Source organism: Panthera onca, chromosome A1, assembly GCF_046562875.1.
Source record: "Panthera onca isolate mPanOnc1 chromosome A1, mPanOnc1 haplotype 2, whole genome shotgun sequence".
Taxonomy (NCBI): domain Eukaryota; kingdom Metazoa; phylum Chordata; class Mammalia; order Carnivora; family Felidae; genus Panthera; species Panthera onca.
In genome coordinates, this window is record NC_138339.1 from 173,443,074 (window position 1) to 173,469,422 (window position 26,349).

At 38.0% G+C, this 26,349-nt stretch overlaps 1 protein-coding gene across 1 annotated transcript in view; it reads right to left on the reverse strand.

The window, feature by feature from the left end:
• DNAJC3 (DnaJ heat shock protein family (Hsp40) member C3) overlaps window positions 1-26,349 on the reverse strand; it is an 89,471-nt gene that overhangs the window by 46,842 nt on the left and 16,280 nt on the right. Inside the window, exons 2-4 of the mRNA XM_060636831.3 lie at window positions 24,039-24,149; window positions 14,006-14,130; window positions 11,772-11,846 (exon numbers count right to left, since the gene is read on the reverse strand). Of these exons, the coding sequence (XP_060492814.1) occupies window positions 11,772-11,846; window positions 14,006-14,130; window positions 24,039-24,149 (311 nt within the window). The remainder of the gene's footprint in view (window positions 1-11,771; window positions 11,847-14,005; window positions 14,131-24,038; window positions 24,150-26,349) is intronic.

The window sequence follows — 26,349 nt, forward strand, 5'->3', positions numbered from 1 at the left end:
TTAAAAATGGGCAGAAGACATGAACAGACATTTCTCCAAAGAAGACATACAGATGGCCAACAGACATATGAAAAGATATTCATCGTCACTCACTGTCAGAGAAATGCAAATCAAAACTATACCTCACACCTGTCAGAATGGCTAAAATCAACAACGCAACAAACAATAGGTGTTGGCGAGGATGCAGAGAAAGGGGAACCCTCTTGCATTGTTGGTGGGAATGCAAACTGGTGCAGCCACTCTGAAAAACAGAATGGAGGTTCCTCAGAAAGTTAAAAATAGAACTACCCTATGGCCCAGCAATCACACTACTGGGTATTTACCCAAAGAATACAAAAACACTAATTCAAAGGGACACATGCACTCCTATATTGATAGCAGTGTTATTTACAATAGCCAGGATACAGAAGCAGCCCAAGTGTCCATCGATTAATCAAAGGATAAAGAAGATGTTTAAGAAACAGGACTGCCTGGGTAGCTCAGTCGGTTGAGTGTCCAACTCTTGGTCTTGGCTCAGGTCATGATCTCACAGTTCGTGGGATCAAGCCCCACATAGGGCTCTGCACTGACAACACGGAGCCTGCTTGGGATTCTCTCTCCCTCTCTCTCTCTGCCCCTCCCCCACTCACTCTCATGCTCTCTCTCAAAATAAATAAATTTTTTTTAAAAAGATGCTTAAAAAACAAAACAAATGAGCAAAGGGGAAAAAGAGAAACTAAGAAACAGACTCTTAATTACAGAGAACAAACTAATGGTCACCAGAGGGGATGGGGGCGGGGTAGGTGGGTGATTAAGGGGATTAAGGAGTGTGCATTTGTGATGAGCACTAAGTGATTAAAATAAAAACTTGAGGAAAAAAAAGTATAAGACAGGCATATTTTCTCTACCCATCCTTCTCTCCTAAATAATTGTTCTCTGAGTTTCTATCTGAGGGAATAGCATGGACATGTAACCAATCTGAACAATCCAGAAACCCGGGCATCATACCTAATTGTTCCTTCTCCCTTAGCACAATCACTGCATCTCTCTTGATCCAACCTCCTAAATGTCCACCTATTTCTCTCAATCCCCACCTACTCCAGCCTAATCTTTGGCCTCCATAAAGTCACACTTGGACTACTTACTGCAACAGCTTAATTATCAGACTGTTTACTTCCACTCTCGTCTTCTTCCAACCCATTTTCCAGAGTAGTCTGGGTTTTACTGAAGCAAAACCCTGATCATGACATTCCCAGCATAAACCTTCAATGGCTATTAAACGAATGAACAAACACACACCCAGGTCCCAGCACTACATATGTCCTCTCTGCAATCAGACCCCTGCTTACCTGTCCAGCATTCTCAAACCCCTACTCCAGTGGTACTAGAGGTGTTGTTTTCTTAAATGACAGGATGCTCACCGTCTGCCTGGATGGCCCTCCCAGCCACTTTGCTAACACAGATTCATTCATTCTCTTACCATTCAGACTTCAAGTACATCCTCCTTTAAAAAGGCCTTTCTTGACTCCAGACTCCCAAATCCCAGCTAAGTTAGGTGACCATTCTGTCTGTTCCCACAGGGCTAAATCACAACATTTGTCATATGGTATCATATTCGCCAGATTATTTCTTACCCTAGTACAATCTCTCCAAAGGCTGAGACTAGTTTTCTTCATCAGCAATTCTCTAACACCTACTATTCTGCCTTGCAAATAATATGCACTCAAATGCTCACTGACCTAACAAATGACCACATGCACTGGCTACAGCAGGAGTCACTGATGGCTCCAAGACAAACTAAACCACGTAAAGTACTGATCAGGATTAGGATAGCTGGTATGGACCTGACGTGATGCTCATTTACAGGACAGCCTCCAACAGTAGAGTAACCTGTACACCTAACAAAGAACGAGTTTCTCACTGTAGCCCAAAAAGAGATTAAGTATATTCAAATTTCTGTTCCGTTATGTAAAGTGTAGTTGAATACATCTACCTGGTTGTATATAGCACTTTACTAGTATGATTAAATCTTTACTATATGTAACAGGCTCGTAAATGCTCCTAAATACCACGAAAAGTCCATTTAACTAAAAAATATATAAAGCAAACAAGTTATTATGGATCATCTATATTCACAAATCTTTAAAAATTAATAAGGATTCTTTAATTTTTAAAAATAAAATACAGTCATAACACAAAATTTATCTTTTCAAACAAGACCCAGAAATCATCTACTTTATGGTACCAAACTTTAAAGATAGGATGTCATCTATACAATTTCTATGCTTTGCAATGAGGAAAGCAAGGTGCTCAGAAGGGAAGAACTTCTCAAAGTCACCTTTCTTTCAAGAAGTACCAATGTTATCAGTTTCTTGCTTATCTTTCCAGAGGTTTTTGTCTGTATATAAGCAAATACATGTTTTCTCACACTTCTTAACGCGAATAACAACAAATGTTCTGCACCATGTGAAACACATACACGTTTGAGTCCTGTGCCCATATTCGACAGGAATAGCCCTCAGAGCATGCATACAATTACTAATGACAGCAGAGAGCAACAGTACAGTGCATAAGAATGCAGGTTCTAGAATTTTCTAACCTACTTGCTTCCTACTGGTGTAATCTTGGGCAAGTCACCAAACTTCTCTGAACCTCTATTTGCTCAGCTGAAAATGAGACTACCAGTATACCAGACCACAGAGGCAGAATAGCGATTAAGTGAAATAATCCATACAAGTCCTTAGCAATACGCCCCGTGCATGCTGAGTGCTGTACAAACCATGGCTAAAGTACAAAAGTAGATCTAAAACCCAACGCTCCTTCCTGCCTCTTGTTCCAAAACTTGTCTTTTTTCTTCAGAATTTGTTTTATACAACTTTAAAACAGAAAAAAACTATAAATTTTAACCAACTGCCACTTATACCAGTTTAGCACACAAAAGTTTTCTGTAATCAGAAATAGCATTTACACACAATTTTTATTTTGCCCTTTAATTGACTTTATTTTGTAATGTAGGTCTATAAATCAATAGCAAACATAAATAATTCTTGTTCATGAATATTATTCCATCATACTGACACAATATTCTCTAATAGTTTCCAAAACAAATAGAACTCCAATAAGTATCTTTGGGCAAAATGTTTTTCTTTCATAATACTTACTGCCAGATTTTTCTGTAAAAGTTCTATTTATACTTGCAATGTCAACAGTATTATATAACTGGAAACATTTCCTTAAAGTCTCAATCAGGGTTGGGCTGTATGTTATCTATTTTTGCTAAACATAAGAGATAGTGGTCCTGTGAATAGTTCTAATGTTCATCTTTACATTTAGAAAGACTGGACACTGTAGACACTGGGTTTGGGTTTATATCTCGTGTTGTCCATCTGATAACATTCTTTTATCATTTTCCCAGTAGAATCAAGGTTCCAAATGCTTAAAATTTAATCATTTGTATACATATGTTAACTGATAAGTTCTTCTCAATATTCTCATTTCATGATGCTCTAACACCTACACCCTTGGGACACTGTAATTACTGTTCAGACAAAAGATACACATGTCAGATTTTCTAATTATTAATCTGAATCTTAAGTCCAGGTATTTCCAATTTATTCCAAGTGAAACATAAAATAACTGTAAAATAATAAATTCTGTACTTGTATCTTTCTCTAAACCCAATCCAATCTAATATAATTATTATTACACACAACAAAATTGTTATTACATATTAAACATAGCTTTTGCAGTGTTAAGATTTAACTTGGCCTCCCATCTGTATTCCCATGGGGAACTGAGGTGGCTCTGTTGGTTAAGTGTCTGACTCTTTATCTTGGCTCAGGTCAGGATCGCATGGTTAGTGGGTTCGAGCCCTGCGTCAGGCTCCACGCTGACAGTGTGGAGCTTGCTTGGGATTCTCTCTCTCCCTCTCTCTCTGCCCCTCCCTGCTCACTCTCTCTCTCTAAATAAGTAAATAAACATTAAAAAAAAATTTTTTTTAATTTATTCTACAAATTTAAATATGTGAACACTTTCCTGAAGAAAAAAAAAATCACAAAGATTATTCAATGTGAAAAATGAAATTAAAAACACAGTACCAGGGGCACCTGGGTGGCTCAGTCGGTTGAGCGTCCGACTTCAGCTCAGGTCATGATCTCACGGTTTGTGGGGTTGAGCCCCGCATCGGGCTCTGTGCTGACAGCTCAGAGCCTGGAGCCTCCTTCTGATTCTGTGTCTCACTCTCTCTCTCTGCCCCTCCCCTGCTCACACTGTCTCTCTCTGTCTCTCAAAAATAAATAAATGTAAAAAACATTTTAAAAAAACAAAAAAACACAGTACCATTTTAAATCATCCCTCCCACACCCAAAAAAGAACTCGGGTATATACATTTAACAAAATATGTACAGGATCTGTACATTGCAAGTTACAAAACACTGATAAAAGAAATCAAAGACCTAAACAAATGGGGAGGCATATTATGTTCATGGATTGGACGACTCAACATAATAAGTATTTCATTTCTCCCCAAACTGACTTTTAGGCTTATTGTGATTCCTTTCCTATCAAAATATCAGCAAGGTTTTGTAGACATAGAGAAATTTATTCTAAATTTACATAAAAGGGTAAAGGCCAGGGAATACCTAAAACGATACTGACAGAGAAGAATAAAGTGAGAAGGAATCATTCCACTCCCTAGTAAGACTCCTTATAGAGCTAAAACACCAACAGAGTACAGGAATGGCAGAGGGATAGACACACAGAAAACAGAAGAGAGAACCCAGAAATACACCCACCCAAGTACAGCAAACGTCTTATTTTTAAAGGTGTGAAAGCACTTCAGTGAAGGACAGAAGGCCTTTTCAAAATATGGTGCTGGAACAATGGCATATCCAAAGGCAAAACAAATCAACCTCAACCTAAACTTCACACATTACACAAACATTAAGTCAAAATAGAACACAGACTTAAATGTAAAACATAAGACCATAAAACTTTAAAAAAAAAAATAACATAGGAGAAAACGTTCGGAATGTAAGGCTTGGAGAATAGTTCTTCAACAGGACACCAAAAACAGTGTATGCAGAAGAAAAAGCAAAATGGATAAATTGAATATCATCAAAATTAAAAACATCTTCTCTCTGAAACACCCTGTGAATAGTAAAAGACAAGCTATGGACTGGGAGAACATATTTGCCGACCACACATGTGATAAAGTATTGAAAATACATAAAGAGGGGCACCTGGGTGGCTCAGTCAGTTAAGCATCCGACTCTTGATCTTGGCTCAGGTCATGATTTCATGGTTCATGTGACCAAGCTCCCAGCCTCTGTGCCCACTGTGTGGAGCCTGCTTGGGATTCTCTCTCCCTCTCCCTCCCTCTCTCTCTCTGCCCCTCCCCTGCTAGCAGGCACACCCATGTGCTCTCTCAAAATAAATAAATTTTAAAAAGAAAAAAGCAGTGACAAAACCACATACTGGCAAAGATGCAGAGGAACATAAAATGGCACAGTCACTCTGAAAAGCAGTTTGGTGGTTCCTTATAAAACTAAACAGGCAATTATGACACAACCCAGAAATTGCACTTCTAGGCATTTATCCCAGGAAAATGAAAACTTCTGTTCACACTAAAACCTAGACAAGAATATCTGTAGCATTAAAAAAAAAAAAAGTTCATACCAGTTTTATTCATAATAGTGAAAAAGTGGAAACAACCCAAATGTCCATTAATTGATGAATGAGTGTCACACACATACCATGGACTACTTAGCAATTAAAAGGAACTAAGTGATATATGCAACAATCTGAATGAATCTCCAGGGAATTATATGGAGTAAAAAAAAGTCAATGCCAAAAGGTTATATAACATTTGTCCATGTATAATGTTTGAAATGTCAAAATTAAAGAAATGAGTGACAAATTAGTGGTTGCCGAAAGTGGATGAGGGGCCAAAACAGTATGTGAGGGAAGTGGGTGTGCTTATAAATGGGCAACAGGAAGGATCCTTGTGGCAACAGAAATGCTCAGTATGTTAACTGTGGTGTAAATAAAACGTGTATCAAATTAAACACACACGCAGACACGGACACTAGGCCTGGGTGGCTCAGTCCATTGAGCATCTGATTCTTGGTTTTGGCTCAGGTCATAATCTCACAATTCGTGGGATGGAGCCCCACATCTGGCTCTGCACTGACAGTGAGGAGCCTGCTTGGAATTCTCTGTCTCCCTCTCTCTCTGCCCCTCCCCCGATCACTGTCTCTTGCAAAATAAATACACAAACATTAAAAAAAACAAAAACAAATGAACACTACTACTAAAACTGAGGAAATCTGAATAGACAGATTGTATCAATGTCAATATCTTTGTTGTAATATCGTACTACAGTTTTACAAGATGTTATCATTGGGTGACAGTAGGTATTGGGTAAAGGGTATACAGGATCTCTCTGTATTATTAATTACAACTGTATGGGAATCTACAATTATCTCAATACAAATTTCAATTAAAAATAAAAAATCATTCAATTCAGTTGCACACTGTCATGGAAGTATCCTGTAATAACAATAGCAACGGCAATTTTAAGAATGCACTAGCAGAAGTATGACCGTCAGAAAACAATCGAAAAGTGGCAATGCTGGCTGGTTCTTTGAAAGAATAAACAAAATTGATAAGCCCCTAGCCAGGCTTATAAAAAAGAAAAGAGAGAGGACCCAAATAGATAAAATCATGAATGAAAGAGATCACAACAAACACTACAGAAATACAAACATCTGTACGAGAATACCATGAAAAATTATATGCCAACACACGAGGCAATCTGGAAGAAATGGACAAATTCCTAGAAACTCATGCACTACCAAAACTGAAACAGTAAGAGACAGAAAATTTGAACATACCCATAACCAGCAAAGAAACTGAATCAGTTATCAAAAATCTCCCAACAAACAAATCTCCCAGAGTCCTGGGCCAGATGGCCTCCCAGGGGAATTCTACCAGACATTCATTTTCTTAAATAGTATTCTCTTTTTATTTTATTTTTTAAGTTTATTTATTTATTTATTTAGAGAGAGAGAGAGAGAGAGAGAGCATGCACACGTGAGTTGGGGAGGGGCAGAAAGAGAGAATCCCAAGCAGGCTCCACGCTGTCAGTGCAGAGCTCGACACGGGGGCTCAAACCCAAGGACCATGAGATCATGACCTGAGCCGAAACTAAGAGACACTCAACTGCACTATTCACCATGATCAAATGGGATTTATTGCTGGGCTGCAGGGCTGGCTTAGTGTTCTCAAATCAATCAATGCAATACACCACATTAACACAAGAAAGGATAAGAACTATATGATCCTCTCAGGGGCACCTGGGTGGCTCAGTCGGTTGAGGGTCCGACTTTGTCTCAGGTCATGATCTCGCAGTTCGTGAGTTTAAGCCCTGCGTTGGACTCTGTGCTGACAGCTCGGAGCCTGGAGCCTGCTTCCGATTCTGTGTCTCCCTCTCTGCCCCTTCCCCCCTCATGCTCTGTCTCTCTCTGTCTCTCAAAGATGAACAAACATTTAAAAAAAAAAAAAAAAAAAAAAAGAACTATAGGATCCTCTCAATAGATGCAGAAAAAGCATTTGACAAAATACAGCATTCTTTCTTGATAAAAACTCTCAAGAAAGTTGGGAGTAGAAGGAACATACCTCAGCATTATAAATGCCATATATGAAAGACTCACAGCTGTAACATCCTCAATGGGGAAAAACTGAGAGCTTTGTCACTAAGGTCAAGAACAGGGATTTCCACTCTCACCACTGTGGTTCAACTTAGTATTGGAAGTCCTAGCCTCAGCAATCAGACAACAAAAAGAAATAAAAGGCATACAAGGAAGGAAGGAAGAAGTCAAACTTTCACTCTTCACAGATGACACGATACTCTACGTGGAAAACCCAAAAGACTCCACCAAAAAACTGCTAGAATTGATATATGAATTCAACAAAGTCACAGAATATAAAATCAACATAATGAAACTGGTTGCAGAAAGAGAAATTAAGAAAACAATCCCACTTACGATTGCCCCAAAAACCTTAAGATACCTAGGAATAAACCTAATAACCAAAAAAGTAAGTTCTGTACACTATAGAAAGCTTATGAAAGAAACTGAAGAAGACACAAAGAAATGGAAAAACATTCCATGCTCACGGATTGAAGAACAAATATTGTTAAAATGTCGACACTACAAAGCAATCTACACGTGCAATGAAATCCCCATCAAAAATAATAGCATTCTTCATAGAGCTAGAACAAATAATCCTAAAATTTGTATGGAACCAGAAAAGACCCTAAAATTTGTATGGAACCAGAAAAGACCCTGAATAGCCAAAGTAATGTTGAAAAAGAAAAGCAAAGCTGGAAGCATCACAATCCTGGACTTCAAGCTGTATTACAAAGCAGTAATCATCAAGACTGTATGGTACTGGCACAAAAACAGACGCAAAGATCATTGGAACAGAATGGAGAACCTAGATATGATATGGACCCACAAATGTATGGCCAATTCATCTTCCACAAAGCAGGAAAGAATATGGAATGGAAAAGATAGTCTCTTCAAATGGTGCTGGGAAAACTGGACAGCGACATGCAGAAGAAGGAACCTGGACCACTTTCCTATAACATACACAAAAATAAATTCAAAACGGATGGAAGACCTAAATGTGAGTCAGAAAACCATCAAAATCCTATAGGAGAACACAGGCAGCAACCTCTTTGACCTTCGCCACAGTAACCTCTTACTTGACATGTCTCCAGAGGCAAGGGAAACAAAAGCAAAAATGAACTACTGGGACCTCATGAGGATAAAAAGCTTCTGCACTGCAAAGGAAACAGTCAACAAAACTAAAAGGCAACCAACAGAATGGGAAAAGATATCTGCAAATGACATATCAGATAAAGGGTTAGTATCCAAAAACTATGAAGAACTTATCAAACTCAACACCCAAAAACAAATAATCCAGTGAAGTAATGGGCAGAAGACAGGAACAGACACATCGAGATGGCTAACAGACACATGAAAAGATGTTCAACATCACTCATCAGGAAGTTACAAATGTTCAACATCACTCATCATCAGGGAAATACAAATCAAAACCGCACTGAGATACCACCTCACACCAGTCAGAGTGGCTAAAATTAACAACTCAGGAAACAAGAGACGTTGGCAAGAGAGAAAGGGGAACCCTCTTACACTCTTGGTGGGAATGCAGCCACTCTGGAAAACAGAATGGAGACTCCTCAAAAAATTAAACATAGAACTACCCTATTACCCAGCATTTGACTGCTAGGTATTTATCCAAAAGATACAAAAATACTGATTCAAAGGGGCACATGCACCCCAATGTTTATAGCAGCACTATCAAAAATAGCTAAATTATGGAAAGATCCCAAATGGCTACTGACTGATGAATGGATAAAGAAGAGGTGGGTGGGTGTGTGTGTGTGTGTGTGTGTGTGTGTGTGTGTGCAATGGAATATTATTCAGTCATCAAAAAGAAATGAAATCTTGCCATTTGCAACAATGTAGATAGAACTAGAGGGTGTTATGCTATGCAAAATAAGTCAGAGAAAGACAAATATATGATTTCACTCATGGAATTTAAGAAACACAACAGATGAACATAGGGAAGGAAAAATAAGATAAAAACAGAGAGGGAGGCAAACCATAAGACTATTAACTACAGAGAACAAACTGAGGTCTGCTGGAGGGGAGGTGCATAGGGGGATGGGCTAAAAGGATGACGGGCATTAAGGAGAGCACTTGTTAGGATGAGCACTGGGTGTCATATGTAAGTGGGTTCTACTCCTGAAATCAATACTACACTGTATGTTAACTTACTTGAAGTTAAATAAATAAATTTTAAAAAATAAATAAAAGTGGGAAGTCCCCCTTTTGTTTCTGTGAGGTTTGGGAGGGTTTTTTTTGTTTGTTTGTTTTTTAGAGAGAGAGCAAATGCAGGGGAGGGCAAAGGGAGGGGGGCGGGAGGGAGAAAGGGATGGGAGGAGGGAGAGGAGAGGAAAGAAGAGAGAGAGGAGAGAGAGGGAGAGGGAGGGGAGAAGGAGGGGGAAGGGGAGGGAGAGAGACAATATCTTAAGCAGGCTCCATGTTCAATGTGGAAACTGACACAGGGCTCAATCCCACAACCCTGTAATCATGACCTGAGCTGAAATCAAGAGTCGGATGTTCAACTGACAGAACCACTCAGCCACCCCTCTGTGAGGTTTTAATATTGATCACAGAAAAGACATTAACTGAAGACATACCCAAAATTCAAAGAACTCACTTTTCCAGAAGGATATATCCAATGCCCAGTAAGGATTAATTTTTGCTAAAGCTTTCTTCTAAATTGTGTTATTCCTAAAAGGCTACTCTAATGTTATGATTGAAAAACAATTCTACATAATAGATTTAGGCATTTGTTAAAAAGAAGGAAACTCATTCTTATGTTTTATCATTCATCCATCCATTCAACAAATTTCTCACAACACTTGCTATGTGTAAGAACGAGGCTGGGGACTCAGCTGCCATCACATCCCACGACCTATCCTTCAGCCTGTTCTCAAGCACCTTCTCAAGTAGTAAGGAAAATTAAATAAACATAAAAGGACATCCAGTTTTACTGAGACCAGGAGACAGCTGCTGATTAGATTTTAATACAATTAAGTCTAATGTTTAATTTCTCTGCATATGACTGAGTACTGTGAAAACACTGAGGTTATGAAATACTAAGGGTATAAAATACTGAGGTTATGAAAATATTAGAAATTTCAGTTTTATTTTCATAGTGGTTATCATCTAGTAACTAAGTATTTTTATAAACTACAAAAATGCAAATAATGAACAATGGGGTTTTATACAGTTGACCTTTGAACAACACAGGGTTAGGGGCACCGATGCCACCCACCCCATGCAGTCAAATCCTCATAAAACTTCTGACTCCCCCAAAACTACTAGTAGTCTACTGTTAACCAGAAGCCTTAACAATAACATAGTCAATTAACACATACTCTGTATGTTATACGTATTATATACTGTATTCTTACAATAAAGTAAGCTAGAGAAAAGAAAACGTTATTAAGAATATCATAAGGAAGAGAAAATGCATTAACAGTACTTATACAGCCCACATAAAAGTGGACCCATGCAGTTCAAATCCATTTTGTTCAAGGGTCAACTGTACATATGCCCTTTCTAGACCACTTCAGAAACAAATCCAGATGGAACGAAAATGCAGGTCTTAAAATAAGCTTCATGAGGGCATAAAGACTTTGGCTGTCTCTCCAACAAATCATTTTTCAATTATAGGTAATCTATAACATCCCCCAATGAATTCAAAACACTACACTTTGTAGAGTAGCCATACAGGAAATTACAAAACTCCCTTTTAAGAATGTCTCATTATTCCTTTAAATCAAATGAAGTGTTTCCCAGGGGTATCTAGAGGAGTTTTAGAATAGTTCAGTTGATATCTCTAGATCCTCACGGAAAACAAAGCAGAACACGTGAGCTATATAAACTGAATTAAAATTATATATTCATTCCATATACTTTATCTTCCAACTCTTAAAGTGATTCTTTCATGTCAGCCACTATGTATTAATACAGAAACTGTGATTTTTATATATACAAATCAAATGATTTTCCCTTTTAGCCACAAAGTTATTACTAAATGTCTTACTATATAAAAAAATAAGTCCAACATGTTCACTCATCTTCATAAAGGAGTTCAACATCTTCATAAAGCCAAATACAAGCTGAACTTACCACTTTTTTAAAATCATCTTCTGCTTCATCAAGTTTTCCTTGTTTGAGTAATAAGTGACCTCTCTGTAATCTTGCCTAGAAAAAAGAAAGGGCGTTCTGAGAACCACGCATTACCAAATTTTCTTTAAACACAAAGAATGAAACCAAATACACTAATGAACTATTAACGAAATATTTATTTTTCCAATGCCCATTTGACTTGGCACTCTTGAGAACAATTCCTGGAACCAATGAATGTGTACAATTTTTAAGCATTAAGTATGCTTCTTTAAAAATACTTTTTGTGCTATATCCCCCAAAATTGAAAATATGTATCCACACAAATCTTGTACATGGATGTTCAAATCAATAGCTAAAAAGTAGAAATCACCCAAATTCCTATCAACTAATAAATCAATAAGCAAATGTGACATACACACACACACACACACACACACACACACACACACACACACAATGGAATATTGCTATTGTTATTCAGCATTAAAAGGAATGAAGTACTGACACGTGCTACAACATGGGTGAACCGTGAAAACAATATGCTAAGTGAAAGAAGTCAGACACAAAAGGACAAATACTGAATGATTTCATTCATATGAAATGTCCAAATAGGCAAGCCCACACAGAAAGAAAAGTGGTTGCCAGAGTCCAGGGCATAAATGGGGAGTGACTGCTAGTGGGTACTCGATTTCTTTTGGGAGTGATAAAAATGTTCTGGAACTAGACAGTGGTGATGCCTGCACAACCTTGTGAATACACTAAAACACCACTGAATTATACACTTTAAAAAAGGATGAATTTGATGATATGTGAATTTTATCTCAATATTTTTTTTTTTGGCCATCGTAATAACTTTTTTGTCACCACAAAAAAAAAAGCTGTGTAATTTGGGACTTTACCAATCAAAGTTCTAGATATAATTTTGTTTTTATTAACTTTGGAAATATTCACTCTACTACAACCGAATAACACCTCTTCCCTTTTCCCATGCATCATTTTTCCCCCTCCATCTCTGGTATTCCTTTTCTCATGTGCATGATCCCATCTCTTCCAAGAATACCAACTCTCTGATGACCAATGTGACCATAAGACAGAAACCACACTGACATTCCACTAAAACTTAACACATTACTGGGGCGCCTGGGTGGCTCGGTTGGTTGAGTGCCCAACTTCAGCTCAGGTCATGATCTCGCAGTCGATGGGTTCGAACCCTGCATCCGGCTCTGTGCTGACAGCCCAGAGCCTGGAACCTGTTTCGGATTCTGTGTCTCCCTCTCTCTCTGCCCCTCCCTCACTCACACTCTGTCTCTCTCTGTCTCAAAAATAAATAAACATTAGAAACAAAAATTTAAAAAAAAAAAAACACATTACTTTGACAGTACAAAAAATTTCCCTGATCCTCTGTTAAGTGCATCAACACACATAAAAAGGAAAATGAAGCCACTTTAACTAATAATACTAGGAAAATGAACTACTCAACTTTTGTGAAAGGTTGTGCTCAGTTAGCTAGGTAAAGTAACAGATTAAAAGAAAGTCTGACACTTGGCAATTCCATCCTAAAATAATAGTAATATTTCAAACCAAACATTCACCCATATCTAATCAGTTATCCCAAGTCCTTTTTAGATTATGGCAGGATATAAACAATAAACGGGCTACCAAATTAATTTTGAAAGCATCTAACTTATCCCATTATTTTAAGCCATTACACTAAATGCCAAACATCAGGATATCCCATTAGACTGTAAATTCCTCCATTTCTGAAGCTTGTGTGTTGGTTGCAGGGGAGGATGCCATCTAATTCAGAACTGTGTCCTTACTACAAACCACTATGTAAGTGACCTATCTCCTTTTCTTTATCTTTCCTATGACAGCCTTAATTGGAACTACTGTCAGTCACCTGACAGCCTGTTAATTCAATAGCCTCTTGATCAACTGGTTACTCAGCCTCACATCTTGCCCTACACTCCCCCCAAAAACAGAGGTCTTTCTAAGCCACAAGGATGATGTCACTGCCAAGCTTCTAAAATTCACCAAATTTACCCACTGTTCCTTTTTCACACAGATCTTTGATTCCAGGGACTTTGGATTGTTCTTGCTGCCCAGTCTACTACACCACAGCAGCTTCCTATGCTCCCCAGCTATGCCTAACAGGTGGATCCTCACCTTTAAAAACAAATTACCTCTTCCAAACTTCCTTAAGTTTTCTTTAAAGAAAGTTTAGATGCACTTACTGCAGTAAAATCCATCTTCAGTTCAATCACCTTAGTTAAATCAGGAAGTGCTGCTTTTGATTTGCCCATAGCTAAAAAGACAGTAGCTCTCCGATAGTAAGCAATATAGTTATCTGGGTCACCATCTGAAAATTAAAATAATAAATAATATTAGCTCTCGGTAATTTCCTTAAAAACACAAATCACCTGAACCATACTAGAGTTTGCAATTCCCTTAAGGCATTAAGAGTCTTTCCATCAATAATGGGTCCAGTTGACTAGCAAGATCACTACAAATAAATCCAGAACAGGATTGGCAAACTATAGTCTCTGAGCCAAATCCAACCCACAGGCTTCAAGAATATCTTTTACATTTTTAAAGAGTTGTCAAAAAATAAAAATAAAAATAAATGCACAGAGACTGTATGGCTGAAAAGCTTAAATATTCATCATCTGGCTCTTTAGAGGAAATGTTTGCCAACCTCTGATCTAAAATATTAACTATATTCGACTCACAACTTTTATAAGTATGCAATTCAGTCTTTGTCTTTACTGAAATTTCCTTAAGTTAAATACTGATTGAGGAGCACCTGGGTGGCTCAGTCAGTTAAGCATCCGACTTCAGCTCAGGCCATGATCTCATGGTTCGTGAATTTGAGCCCCTGTGTCAGGCTCCGTGTGGACAGCTTAGACCCTGGAACCTACTTTAGATTCTGTGTCTCCCTTTCTCCCTGCCCTCCCCCACTCATGCTCTCTCTCTCAAAATAAACATTAAAATTTTTTTTTAAAAATACTGACTGAGAATGTGACTATGCTTTATTCAGAGTTAAGAAAATTATAGACTTCCAATTAAACTGACATATTAAATGTACAATCTCTGTTCCCTCACAAATTCCAATTAAAATGGCAGTGAAGAAATAAAGGTACAAACCTTAGGACAAAGGAGGAGAAGGGAAATGAGACAAGACTAATTAAGTTACCAATATTTAAAAGAAGGAAAACAGATGGATGATTAGGTTTTTTAGCTAATTCTACTTTACTCAGTGGAAGTAAACCTTGTGCTGCCAAACAGTCCTTCTAGAAAGCAATTTTGAAATACATATGTGTGTGTATATGTGTGTGTGTGTGTATATATAGATATATAGATATAGATATATACATATATATCTTGACCAAATCCAGCCACGTGTCTTAAACAAATATTTATTTATGCACAGTTCTATCATTATAAGATTTACAACTAAAACTCTCTGAAAGTTCTACCCCTGAAGGTCTTATCATCTGAAAAACATGACCAATGGCAATCTATGACAGAATGGTTTGTCATCATTCAAAATCATGGTTTTGAGCAGTTGTTAATGGCATTAACCTACCTGAACCACTGCTGAGCAAAAGACGGCAGGAGGATAAAGTAAAGCTATAAAACCATATATGAGAGAAGATATACAAATGGCCAAAAGCACATGAAAAGATGCTTACCATCACTAATCATTAGGGAAAGGTAAATCAAAACCACAGTGAGATACCACTTCCCATCCATTAAGATGGCTATTACAAAAACAAAGGAAGGAAGGAGAGAAAGGGAGAGAGAAAAATGGGGAACAACTGCTTAATGGGTAGAGTTTCAGTTTGGGATGATGAAAAAGCTCTGGAAATGGATGGCGATGCAGGTTGCACAAATATGTGAATGCGCTTAGTGCCACTAACCTAATACACTTAAAAATGGTCAAAACAGTAAAATTTTGTAACATACTTTTCATTATACTATTTTATTAGGATCATATTTTTGAAAAGCTATGAAAACTGGGCATTTTAACAATTAAAGAACTATTTTTTCCTCAAATCTGAAACAAAAACCAAAAACAATCCATAGATCCCAGCTAAGCATCACTGAAATTTCTTTCCTGATCAATTTTGCTCAGGAGACCAGGAAAAAAAAAAAAAGAGCATAGTCAGCCGCCTGTATATAGGGTATTTCCTACAAAATGCTATAATTAGCCTGAGGAAAAAGTAAGATATAGAGTAACTATACTTAAGAGCATAAATGATATATAATATTTTTAGGTTCAGTTTATATTTGATTTAGAATGTACAATAAATTAAAAATATGTGAGTCTGGGCAGCATAACTGGCCTGAACAATGACTTGATACCAGTCACTTTTAAGTGACTGCCTCTAAAAGTAAAAGGAAATTCACCACATGTCAACAGTAGTTATCTGGGCAGAGAGATCAGATTTTCTTCTTTATACCAAACACATTCCAAAATGTTTCATAATAAACAGAGTGCTTTTATATTCATTAATTTAAAAAAAATTAAGTTTTCCATGACTTATTTACACTAAGCAAAAAATACTAGAAGTAACATGATTTAAGACCTGGAGTTTACATCACACATGATCATCTTCGTATGTCCAAATCCTACTCAATCTTTTAGGCACAGCTCAAATGACTCATTTGATGACACATGTGAAATATATACCTTCCATTCCTTCAATTTCCATAACATTCTATAATACAGTATACCTCTTACTGTGCCCATAACACTTATCACTCCCTCTGGTATCAATTATTTATACACACACCTCAGTCTAGAGAAAATAAAACTCCTTGAGTGAATTCACTCGAGTGTCTCCATATGACCTGGCCCAAGGTATTCAAATAAAAGGAAATGGAAACAAATTCCTGATCACCACAACAAATGCCAACACTGAGACCTGCCTAGGACAAGCAAGGGGCTAAAGTCAGTACAGACATGGCTTCTTTGGTCTTTCTTTCATTTCCACAGGACACTGTAGTACTCAGCGGGTCCCTGGAGCTAGCCAGCTTTCTCACAGGGTCTCCTCAGCCCTACCATACCCCAGGAGCTCCTCCCTTGCTTCTGGCTTTGATTCCTGGGTCCTTCTCATTGAGAAAGCCCAAGAAATCCTTCACATTGGCTTCTGTTCTGTTTGCTTTCCCTAGTGCCATCCTGTTGTGGACAAGGAGGAAGCACGCCAACATCAGCCCTGCCACAGACCAAGAGAAACATTTCCCAGCCTCCGGATGAATATGGTCCACTTCCCATGGGTCTTGTTTCCAGAGCCAGGTCTGTAAACCCAGGGAGCAAATGTTTTGTTGTCACACTCTGTCCAGTCCAGAAGAGGTTTTTCTCAGAGGGGACAAAAGAGGAAGGGGGCTAAAGTCTCTGCTGCATTGCCCGCCCTCTGGTCCCTGCAGTCCTCCCAAGTTGGCACAGAGGGTATGACAGACACTGCCATCTCTTGCTTTTCAAAGAGTTGCTGCTTGTAGATTCTGACCTCACTGGTCCGGGTAAGCTTTCCATTTGGAGTGCTTTCCATCCAGGAGGCAAAGCAAACAAACATCTGGTCACCCAGTTCCCTTTCTCCCTGCCAGCCACCCCACGCAGGGATTCCAGAGAACAGACCTGGCTCTTAAAAAGATGTGCCTCACCAGGATATTCAGATTGTTCTCCCATATGAAATCAGCAATGGCATGTTGAAAAACAGATGTCGGTTATTTTGACCTCTGTATCTAGTTCTTTCAAGAAAAAAAAAAAACGAATGCTTAATGCTAGCATTGGGCAACTTATCAAGAAGGTACCTACACTTCTATTTGGGGAAAAACTGACCATTTCAGTCCATGCAGAAAAACCTCTAATGAGGATTACATATGACACAGCTTTTAAGTATTTGATTACACATATATTAAAAAATGTTTATATACAATAATCTGGAACACTTTCATTTACTTTATTCTTCAGTTTTTAGGTATTTTTAAGATATGAAATCAGATTAGAGACCCATTTTATAACAATGAACCTACAAAATTGAGTAATCAAATGACAATGGCTCAACATATGAATCAAGAATCGATGTTCTGAGTGCCTGGGTGGCTCAGTCATTAAGTATCTGACTCAGGCTCGGGTCATGATCTCACAGTTCACGAGTTTGAGTCTCACACTGGCCGAGCCCTGCTTCAGGTGAGCACGAACCCTGCTTCAGGAGAGCCCCTGCTTCTCTCTCTCTCTATTTCCTCCCCCCACCTCCCACTGCCCCTCCTGGGATTTTCTCTCTCTGCCCCTCCTTCACTTGCTCTCTCTCTCTCAAAATAAATAAATGTGCTCTTTATTTTTTTTCTTTTTTTTTCATGTTTTCAGTGAACACCTTGTTTTGTTTCTTAATATAATTTATTGTCAAGTTAGCTAACATACAGTGCATACAGTGTGCTCTTGGTTTCAGGTATAGATTCCTGTGATCCATCGCTTACATAAAACACCCAGTGCACATCCCAACAAGTCCATCCACAAAGCCCATCACCCATTTTCCCCTCTCCGCTGCCCCTCCCATCAACCCTCTGTTTGTTCCCTGCATTTAAGAGTCTCTTATGGTTTGCCCCTCTCTGTTTGAGACTATTTTTTCCCCTTCCCTTTCCTTCCCCCCATGGTCTTTTGTTAAGTTTCTCAAGTTCCACATATGAGTGAAAACATGAGATCTGTCTCTGACTTATTTCACCCAGCATGATACCCTCCAATTCCATCCACGTTGTTACAAATGGCAGGATTTCATTCTTTCTCATTGCCAAATAGTATTCCACTGTATATATAAACCACATCTTCTTTGTCCATTAATCAGTTAATGGACATTTGGGCTCTTTCTATAATTTGGCTATTGTTGAAAGCGCTGCTATAAACATTAGGGTACATGTGCCCCTATGAATCAGCACTCCTGTATCCTTTGGATAAATTCCTAGTAGTGCTATTGCTGGGTCGTAGGGTAGTTCTATTTTTAATTTTTTAAGGAACCTCCACACTGTTTTCCAGAGGGGCTGTACCAGTTTGCATTCCCACCAACAGTGCAAGAGGGTTCCCATTTCTTCACATCCTCGCCAGCATCTGTTGTTTACTGAGTTGTTAATTTTAGCCACTCTGACTGGTATGAGGTGGTATCTCAGTGTGGTTTTGATTTGTATTTCCCTGATGAGAAGTGACGTTGAGCATCTTTTCATGTGCCTGTTGGCCATCTGGATGTCTTCTTTAGAGAAGTGTCTATTCATGTCTTCTGCCCATTTCTTACTGGATTATTTGTTTTTTGGGTGTTGAGTTTGGTAAGTTCTTTATAGTTTTTGGATACTAATCCTTTATCTGATATGTCATTTGCAAATATCTTCTTCTATTCTGTCAGTCGCCTTTTAGTTTTGTTGATTGTTTCCTTTGCAGTGAAGAAGCTTTTTATCTTGATGAGGTCCCAATAGTTAATTTGTCCTTTTATTTCCCTTGCCTTCAAATCAATGTTCTTAGTCGTATGAGGTCACGTGAATGGCAAAACAAAATAGTTTTCCCTAGATCTTCATCTTAAAATACCAACAGTTCCTAGAACTAGTGTCCATTCCTGTATCATTGTGCATGAAGTAGCAACTGAACAAGGATCGGTTTAAAAATTCATGCTTAATTTCTCATAAAACAACATCTGACAACCTTGAAAATAATCACTTATCCTGTTATCCATTCAATACACAATACAGTTCATTATTTAAAATACTTGCAAGCCTACCTATAGAAATACTAGATTTCATGTGAAAACATGCCATTCAAATTGTTATACTCGTTTATTAGAAACTTGAACATGAGAGATGGATTTAAGGTCTAATCTTCAAACTACTATTCAAATATGAAAAGATAAGCTGTAATAAAATACAACTAATGAAGAAAATACATCAGAAAGCCAATTACAAATGATGTTATAAACAGTGGTAGTGGAAAACAGAAAGACCACACTTGTCTAAATACAGAAAAATGTTATTCTTGCTCCCAGCTAACCCAACTCTATCCCTTCATTTAAACTTTTACTGAGCACCTACCGGAGATTAAAATAATAATGGCAAAATAGGATACTACCTATCTTTAAGATGTGTGTGTGTCTGTCTGTCTCTCTCTCTCTCTCTCTCTCACACACACACACACACACACACACACACACACACACACAGGAATATTACTCAGCCATGAAAAAAAGAATTAAATCTTGCCATTTGCAACATCATGGATGGACCTAAAAGGTATTATGCTTTATGCTAACTGAAATAAATCAGGAAAAGATAAATACCATACGATTTCATTTATTTTATTTTTAAAGGTTTTAGTTTTAATAAACCTCTACACTCAACATGGGGCTTGAACTCACAACCCCAAGATCAAGAGTCACATCTCTACCAACTGAGCCAGCTAGGCACCTTCCATACGATTTTACTTATATGTAGAATCTAAAAAACAGCATAAGCAAACAAACAACAGACTCTTAAATATAGAGAGCAAACTGATGACTACTGGATGGGGTGGGGTAGAGAGATGGGTAAAATAGATAAAAAGAATTATTTATTTTATAAAAAAGAGATGAAATACACAGTAGGGGAATATACTCAATAATACTATAATAATGTTGTATGATGACATGACTACACTTATTGTGGTGAGCACTGAATCATGTGTAGAATTGTCAATCACTATGTTGTCCATCCACCTGAAACTAACATTGTATACTAATTATACTTCAGTAAAAATAATGACAATGGTAATAACAACAATGAGATTCTACCTATCCTTAAGAAGTTCACAATCTTTTGCATTAGAACACGATGTTTAAAAAGTCACTAAGGTACTTTCTTTCCTTCTGTAAATGTGAATAGTAAATGCCCATCCCCATTTCACAAATGAGGTCCAAATGTGATGAGAAAGCACCATGATACGTTTGTGACAAATAAATGTAGGCATAGATTTTGTTTTCTGATTTAGCAAAACTATAAATGTGATACTGATTTTCTTTCCAAGCAAATAGAGAAAACTATCATTTCAGACATGCCTACCATTTAATCCACCACATTAGACAGGCATTCCTGCCCAATATAGCTCAGACATTCTGTTAGGTCTATCAAAAAAGTGATTTCAGACCCTAGAATTCATTATTTCCTTAAGACCATGCAGCAGGAATGAGAGTCAGGTCATTTTCACATTGCACTGCAGTTTTCTCTAATGATAAATCTCTAAACAATACTTGTGTCTGACTACTTCATAACATTGAAATGGATGCAACTGTTTTAGAAGACTAATTGGAAAGTGATAATCAACATCCTTCCTTAAATCACAGTTTCCGACAGATCAAGAATATTTCCCCATCTTAAATCTTAAAACTCCTGCCAAAAAATATTCATATGCCAGATACAAAAAAACTTCATATCACTGATAGACCCGTATCACTCTGTAGGAACAATGTGACACTACTGAATTTTAATACATAAACCTTTTCTTGTGTTAAAAATGTAATCATAAAACATACCAAGCCCAAGTAATTTTCAAAATGCACCTAGTAATTTTTCAAGAATGAAAATGGAAGGGTGCCACAACCATAAATAATGTCAACTACAGCATTATAATAAGAAATGATTCATTGATACTTACAATGCTGCCAGCCAAATTCTATTACAAACTTTCACATCAATTTCTAATCACAGAAGTTAAATAAAGTACATCACAAAATTTAGAAGCTGGGAAGTATAACAAATGAATAAACATTTAATGAACTCTTTTACACAGTCAGTTTAAAGCAATGTATTAAACCATGGGTGATATTTCACCACAGAAGATTGGCATATATTTTACAGCAGCCCAGCTCTACCGCCTACAGCAACAAGCACACAACTTGTTAGTCTACAAGTCAGGAGACCCGGACAAATTCACTGTTGGTGAGACGCTTTCCCTAACTCACTGGGCTACCTGAAGCAGCCAGTGTGGCCATGCTAAATGTGAGGTCTGGTAAACCAGACAACTGAAACAGAGGATCTAACGTTCTTTTCTGATAAACACACTTTTAATAGGAGGGTCAGTAGGCCATGACACCACCACCCCCCTCACCATCTCCTGTATACTGCCATCATATACAATTTAATCTTTGTTTTCTACAGTGGGCTATAATCTGTGTTTGACACAAACTAAGATGATGAATGTCCCAAACTACACAGGTCTTTCTGAGAAATTAAGACATGTGAACATTCTGAGAATTGTTGTAAGTCGCCAAATCATGACGAACAAAAGGGCACATAGCTCTACAGCTCTCTGAACTCTGAATGCATTAGCACTGCTTCACTTTCTCCCTTCGCCGAATTTCACAAATAAATTATCAGTTCTTAGCTTTACTAACTGACATCTGACAATGAATATAATATTTTATTGGGTATTTTGGGGAAGAACCATCTCAAAAGTTCAAGTACAGCAGTGAAGCTAAAGAAAAGCAAGAAGTCATTTTAAACGACCGTAACAATATGCCATGGCCTTAACGTTTCTGCTAAAAGGGAGATTTTAAAAAAGCAAATAATAAAGTAGAAAATAGGTAGGAGGTGTAAGTTTCTGCAAATATTCTTGCAGTACTAGGGAAGAATCAATATTTTTTAAGATATGCTTTATCTAAGACAATAATTGAAATTTTTTTAACTACCACGCTGCAGCAGAGCTCAAACCACCAGAACAGTGTGGACTCAGTAGTGACATGGTCATTTAGTATATGGTCTCCAGTGAAAATTAACTGGTACAAATTGCTATGCCGATTACCTACCACCTCCCAAGGTGAGCTAATTGCTAAAATGAAAAATCCTACCTAACAGAAATTTCACATAGTTAAGAAAATTCTATTAACATATCAAGTCTGTTTTTTAAAAGTCTTAATTTTCAGAGATATAAAAATTATATTTCTACAGATCCTACATGTGTGATTGTACCCTATTTTCAAAAAAAAATCTTTATATACATTATTCTCACCAATCTTCACAAAAAATCCTTTTAGGTGGCACAGTGAAAACTGCTAGGAATATGCAGGTAACTTGTTTAAGTCTATATTTACTTACATAACTTAACCAATAATCATAGGATTATCAAGTGGCAAACCCAAGATTAAAAACCTTGGTTTCCTGTTATTCCAGAGGGTTAATAATACCAGTAATAAAAGTGTGAGTTTACAAAAAAGCATTAAGAAAAATACTGCCAAACCAAAATCTAATTATGTTCTGTTTACAAAGTAAATTACAGGAGTGGGATGATCATTCTTCTGGTGAGAACTTTATCTTATCAAAAACATAGAAAAAAATAAACAAAAAAACCCACCTCATTACCCTACAGGTTAACTTGTCACTCTTAACCATCCCAAATAAAAGTGAGAATGTATAATTTAAGAGAGGATTCCAAAAAGTCAGTGTCAGAAAGTCCTGCACAAAAGCATATAGAAAATCCTTTAAGCCCTCACTTAGAACCTATTTATTGTGGCCATCTCGTTCCTCTCAGTCCCAATAGATTAAAAGCTGCAGAGAGTAGAAACTATAGACAAACATAAGTGAGCAACAGGATGTCCAGCCTAAGGGAGTGAGGAAGTTTGACCAACACAGAAGAGGCAACGGACTGCAGGAACCCCCAAGGGCCTCAAAGTAAAAGAACTATACTTCTGATCTCAAGTCATCAAGAAAATTAAACCGTCTTTAGTGAAATCTTTAAGGGGGGGTAAAAAACTATATAATACAGTGAGAAAAGCTTTCTGTCAAAATTATCTTGACTTGGGGCGCCTGGGTGGCTCTATCGGTTGGGCGTCCGACTTCAGCTCAGGTCATGATCTCACAGTCCGTGGGTTTGAGCCCCGCATCGGGCTCTGTGATGACAGCCTGGAGCCTGCTTCAGATTTTGTGTCTCCCTCTCTCTCTCTGCCCCTCCCCTGCTCTCACTCTGTCTCTCTCAAAAATAAATAAAGGTTAAAAAAAAAATCTTAAAAAAAAAATTATCTTGACTTATTCTTGATACTTAGAGTAGAAAATGTAGTTATCTGGAAAATTCTCTTGTGTTAGATACATATGCATTTAAGTGTTGTGTATTTATTTTATTAATCTATTTCACCCAGAATCCTGCAAATATTTTTAAATGTTTTCTTTCAACATTAAATAATGTTTATTTTAAATGTTATCCAAATGCTGTTAACTAGAAATAACTAGGATGGCCACTGAGGGTTTTGGTTCCAAGATACAAACCTACTGCAGCATGAAACTGAGATAAAGCATCAGCTAGTTGTCCAGCTGCAAGTAATTTCTTGCCCAATTCAAGATGTTTCTCAACATCTGCATTTACTCCACATTCAGCACCTAAAAACAACAACAAAAATCAGTTAACTCTCCATGACCAAGATTCAATTCTGAATAAAATGTTAAAAATACAGTTATCTCCCTCAAGCATTTGCCCAGATAAGAGTCACAGAAGCCAAAGACATAGCTTTAGCTATAGAAAAGGTAACTTAATAAAGCACAGTGCTTCATTTAAAGCATATAAGCCACCCAAAAATACACCCTGGTCATATCAAAAGAATGTAACTGTCTCCAAAACATAAAGGAAACTGCATAACCCAGTAGTAAAAATACATCGAACAACAAAGTCAGAATTCCTTTGTTAAAATGGAATCTCATTTTAATGGGTATTATCACCGAGTCCACTCTAATATTCAAGTACTAATTAAGCATCTACAATGCATCAGGCACTATTCTAGGTATTTGGGATAAGTGAGCAAAACACACACACACACACACACCTCTGCCACTCACGGCACCTGACATTATGAAGGGAGAAGGCAGACACGAGAAATACATACACTACACAGTATGTTAGGTGAGAAGTACCATGGAAAAAGTCAAGCCACATGAGGGCACCAGAAGGGCTGGTGCTTCCAGTATTAAAGAACATGGTCAAGGGCGGGCCTCATGGAGAAGCAGACATCTGAGCAAAGACAAAGGAAAGGAAGGAACTCACCAGGCAGATATGTAGAAAAAGAACTTTCTAAGAGGAACCAGTTAGTGCAAGGGCCCTAAGTCAGGAGAATGCCAGCTTATGTTTCAGAAACAGCAGGGAGACCAGGATGGCTACCCCAGAGCCAACAAGGAAAACAGTACTAGAAGATGAAGTCAAGAAGCAGAGGGCCATGTACGGCTTTGGTTTCACTCTGGGTAAAATGGGGAGCTCGTGAGGAACTGTGAGTAAAATAACCTCCTCTGACTGGAACAGGCCAGTTATCAATGTGCTACCTCTCTCCTCTGAATTCATCTTTCAGTACCTGGCTTTAAAAATGGACTGGAGTTTTTAAGCATTTCTTCTTTATACTGAGTACAATATTACACTCTGTCAAGTAAAAGGTACTGAAGGGGCACTGCAGGAAAGACACCTTCAGGGTCTTGTTGCTATCTTTATTTTGTTCTGGTTCCTACTGCACGGTACCTATGGGGAGAATACCCAGTGGCTCCCAGTCCTAGCCATATGCCCCTGGGTCCAGTCCCTCAGCAACCTGGTAGCCTTGACCAGGCACTACCTCCCAATGAGGACACCATGAAGTCCAGGTTTTATGCCCACACACAGCACCCTGACTCCCCCCCACACACAGGCCAACCAACCCAGGTTCAACTACACTTAAGAGGGTTATTTCCTGCTTGCCCAGCTACAGTGGACCAGCTCTAATCTCAGCAACTCAGCAAACTTTTCTACCAGCAACTTAAGGTTGTACCTCTACCTTCTCTAATAAGATTTTAAACCCAAGACTTTAGTAGTTCACCCCTCTAAGTTGGCCCTTCTTTGGGGACCATCTGTTAGCCCCAGAGTATCCTTTAGAGCTCCCTTTACATCTTTATAGTTATTCTCCTATCATAGTGTAACAATTCTTTAAACTTCCCTCTTTTAAATTACTCTGTGGTCTCTGTCTCCTGAATGGATCCAGACTTATATACAGTTGGCACTGGGGAATGGTCCTAGCAGACCCACAAAGACAGGATTTAAGGACAAGTTTGGTCATATCCTTGAGCTTGAATGTAGTGATGAGCTCATTGTCAATGAGAAATAAGATGTCAGTAATGAGAAATAAGATGTCAGGTATTAGAATCATAATTAATCAAGATACCATTTGTGGTTGACAGTAATCCCATGCTAACTAGAAAACCGAGACTGTTGTTGCACTTGACCCCAATAACAGTTGTGATGAAGGTAAGGACTGTGGTGCGAGGGGATTCTTCTGAGTGCATTAGAGCACTTTCAGAGACAAAGAAAGAAGCAGCTCAGCCCGAGCCCTCAGCTCAAGTCTCTTTCTGCGAGCTTCCATGTCAGCCCTGAAACAATTTCTTATTTTTGTAGCCACACAGCCGATTGAGCTGAAAATCAAACACAAAATTGAATGTAACGTGTGTAGAAGGGTGTATATGGAAACTAAGAAGCCAAAGCATTTCTCATTTATGGTGAGCATGAGGTTCCACTATTCAGATACTTAGAATGATGCTAAAATAGACACTGCCCGAAAAAATTTCAGAACAA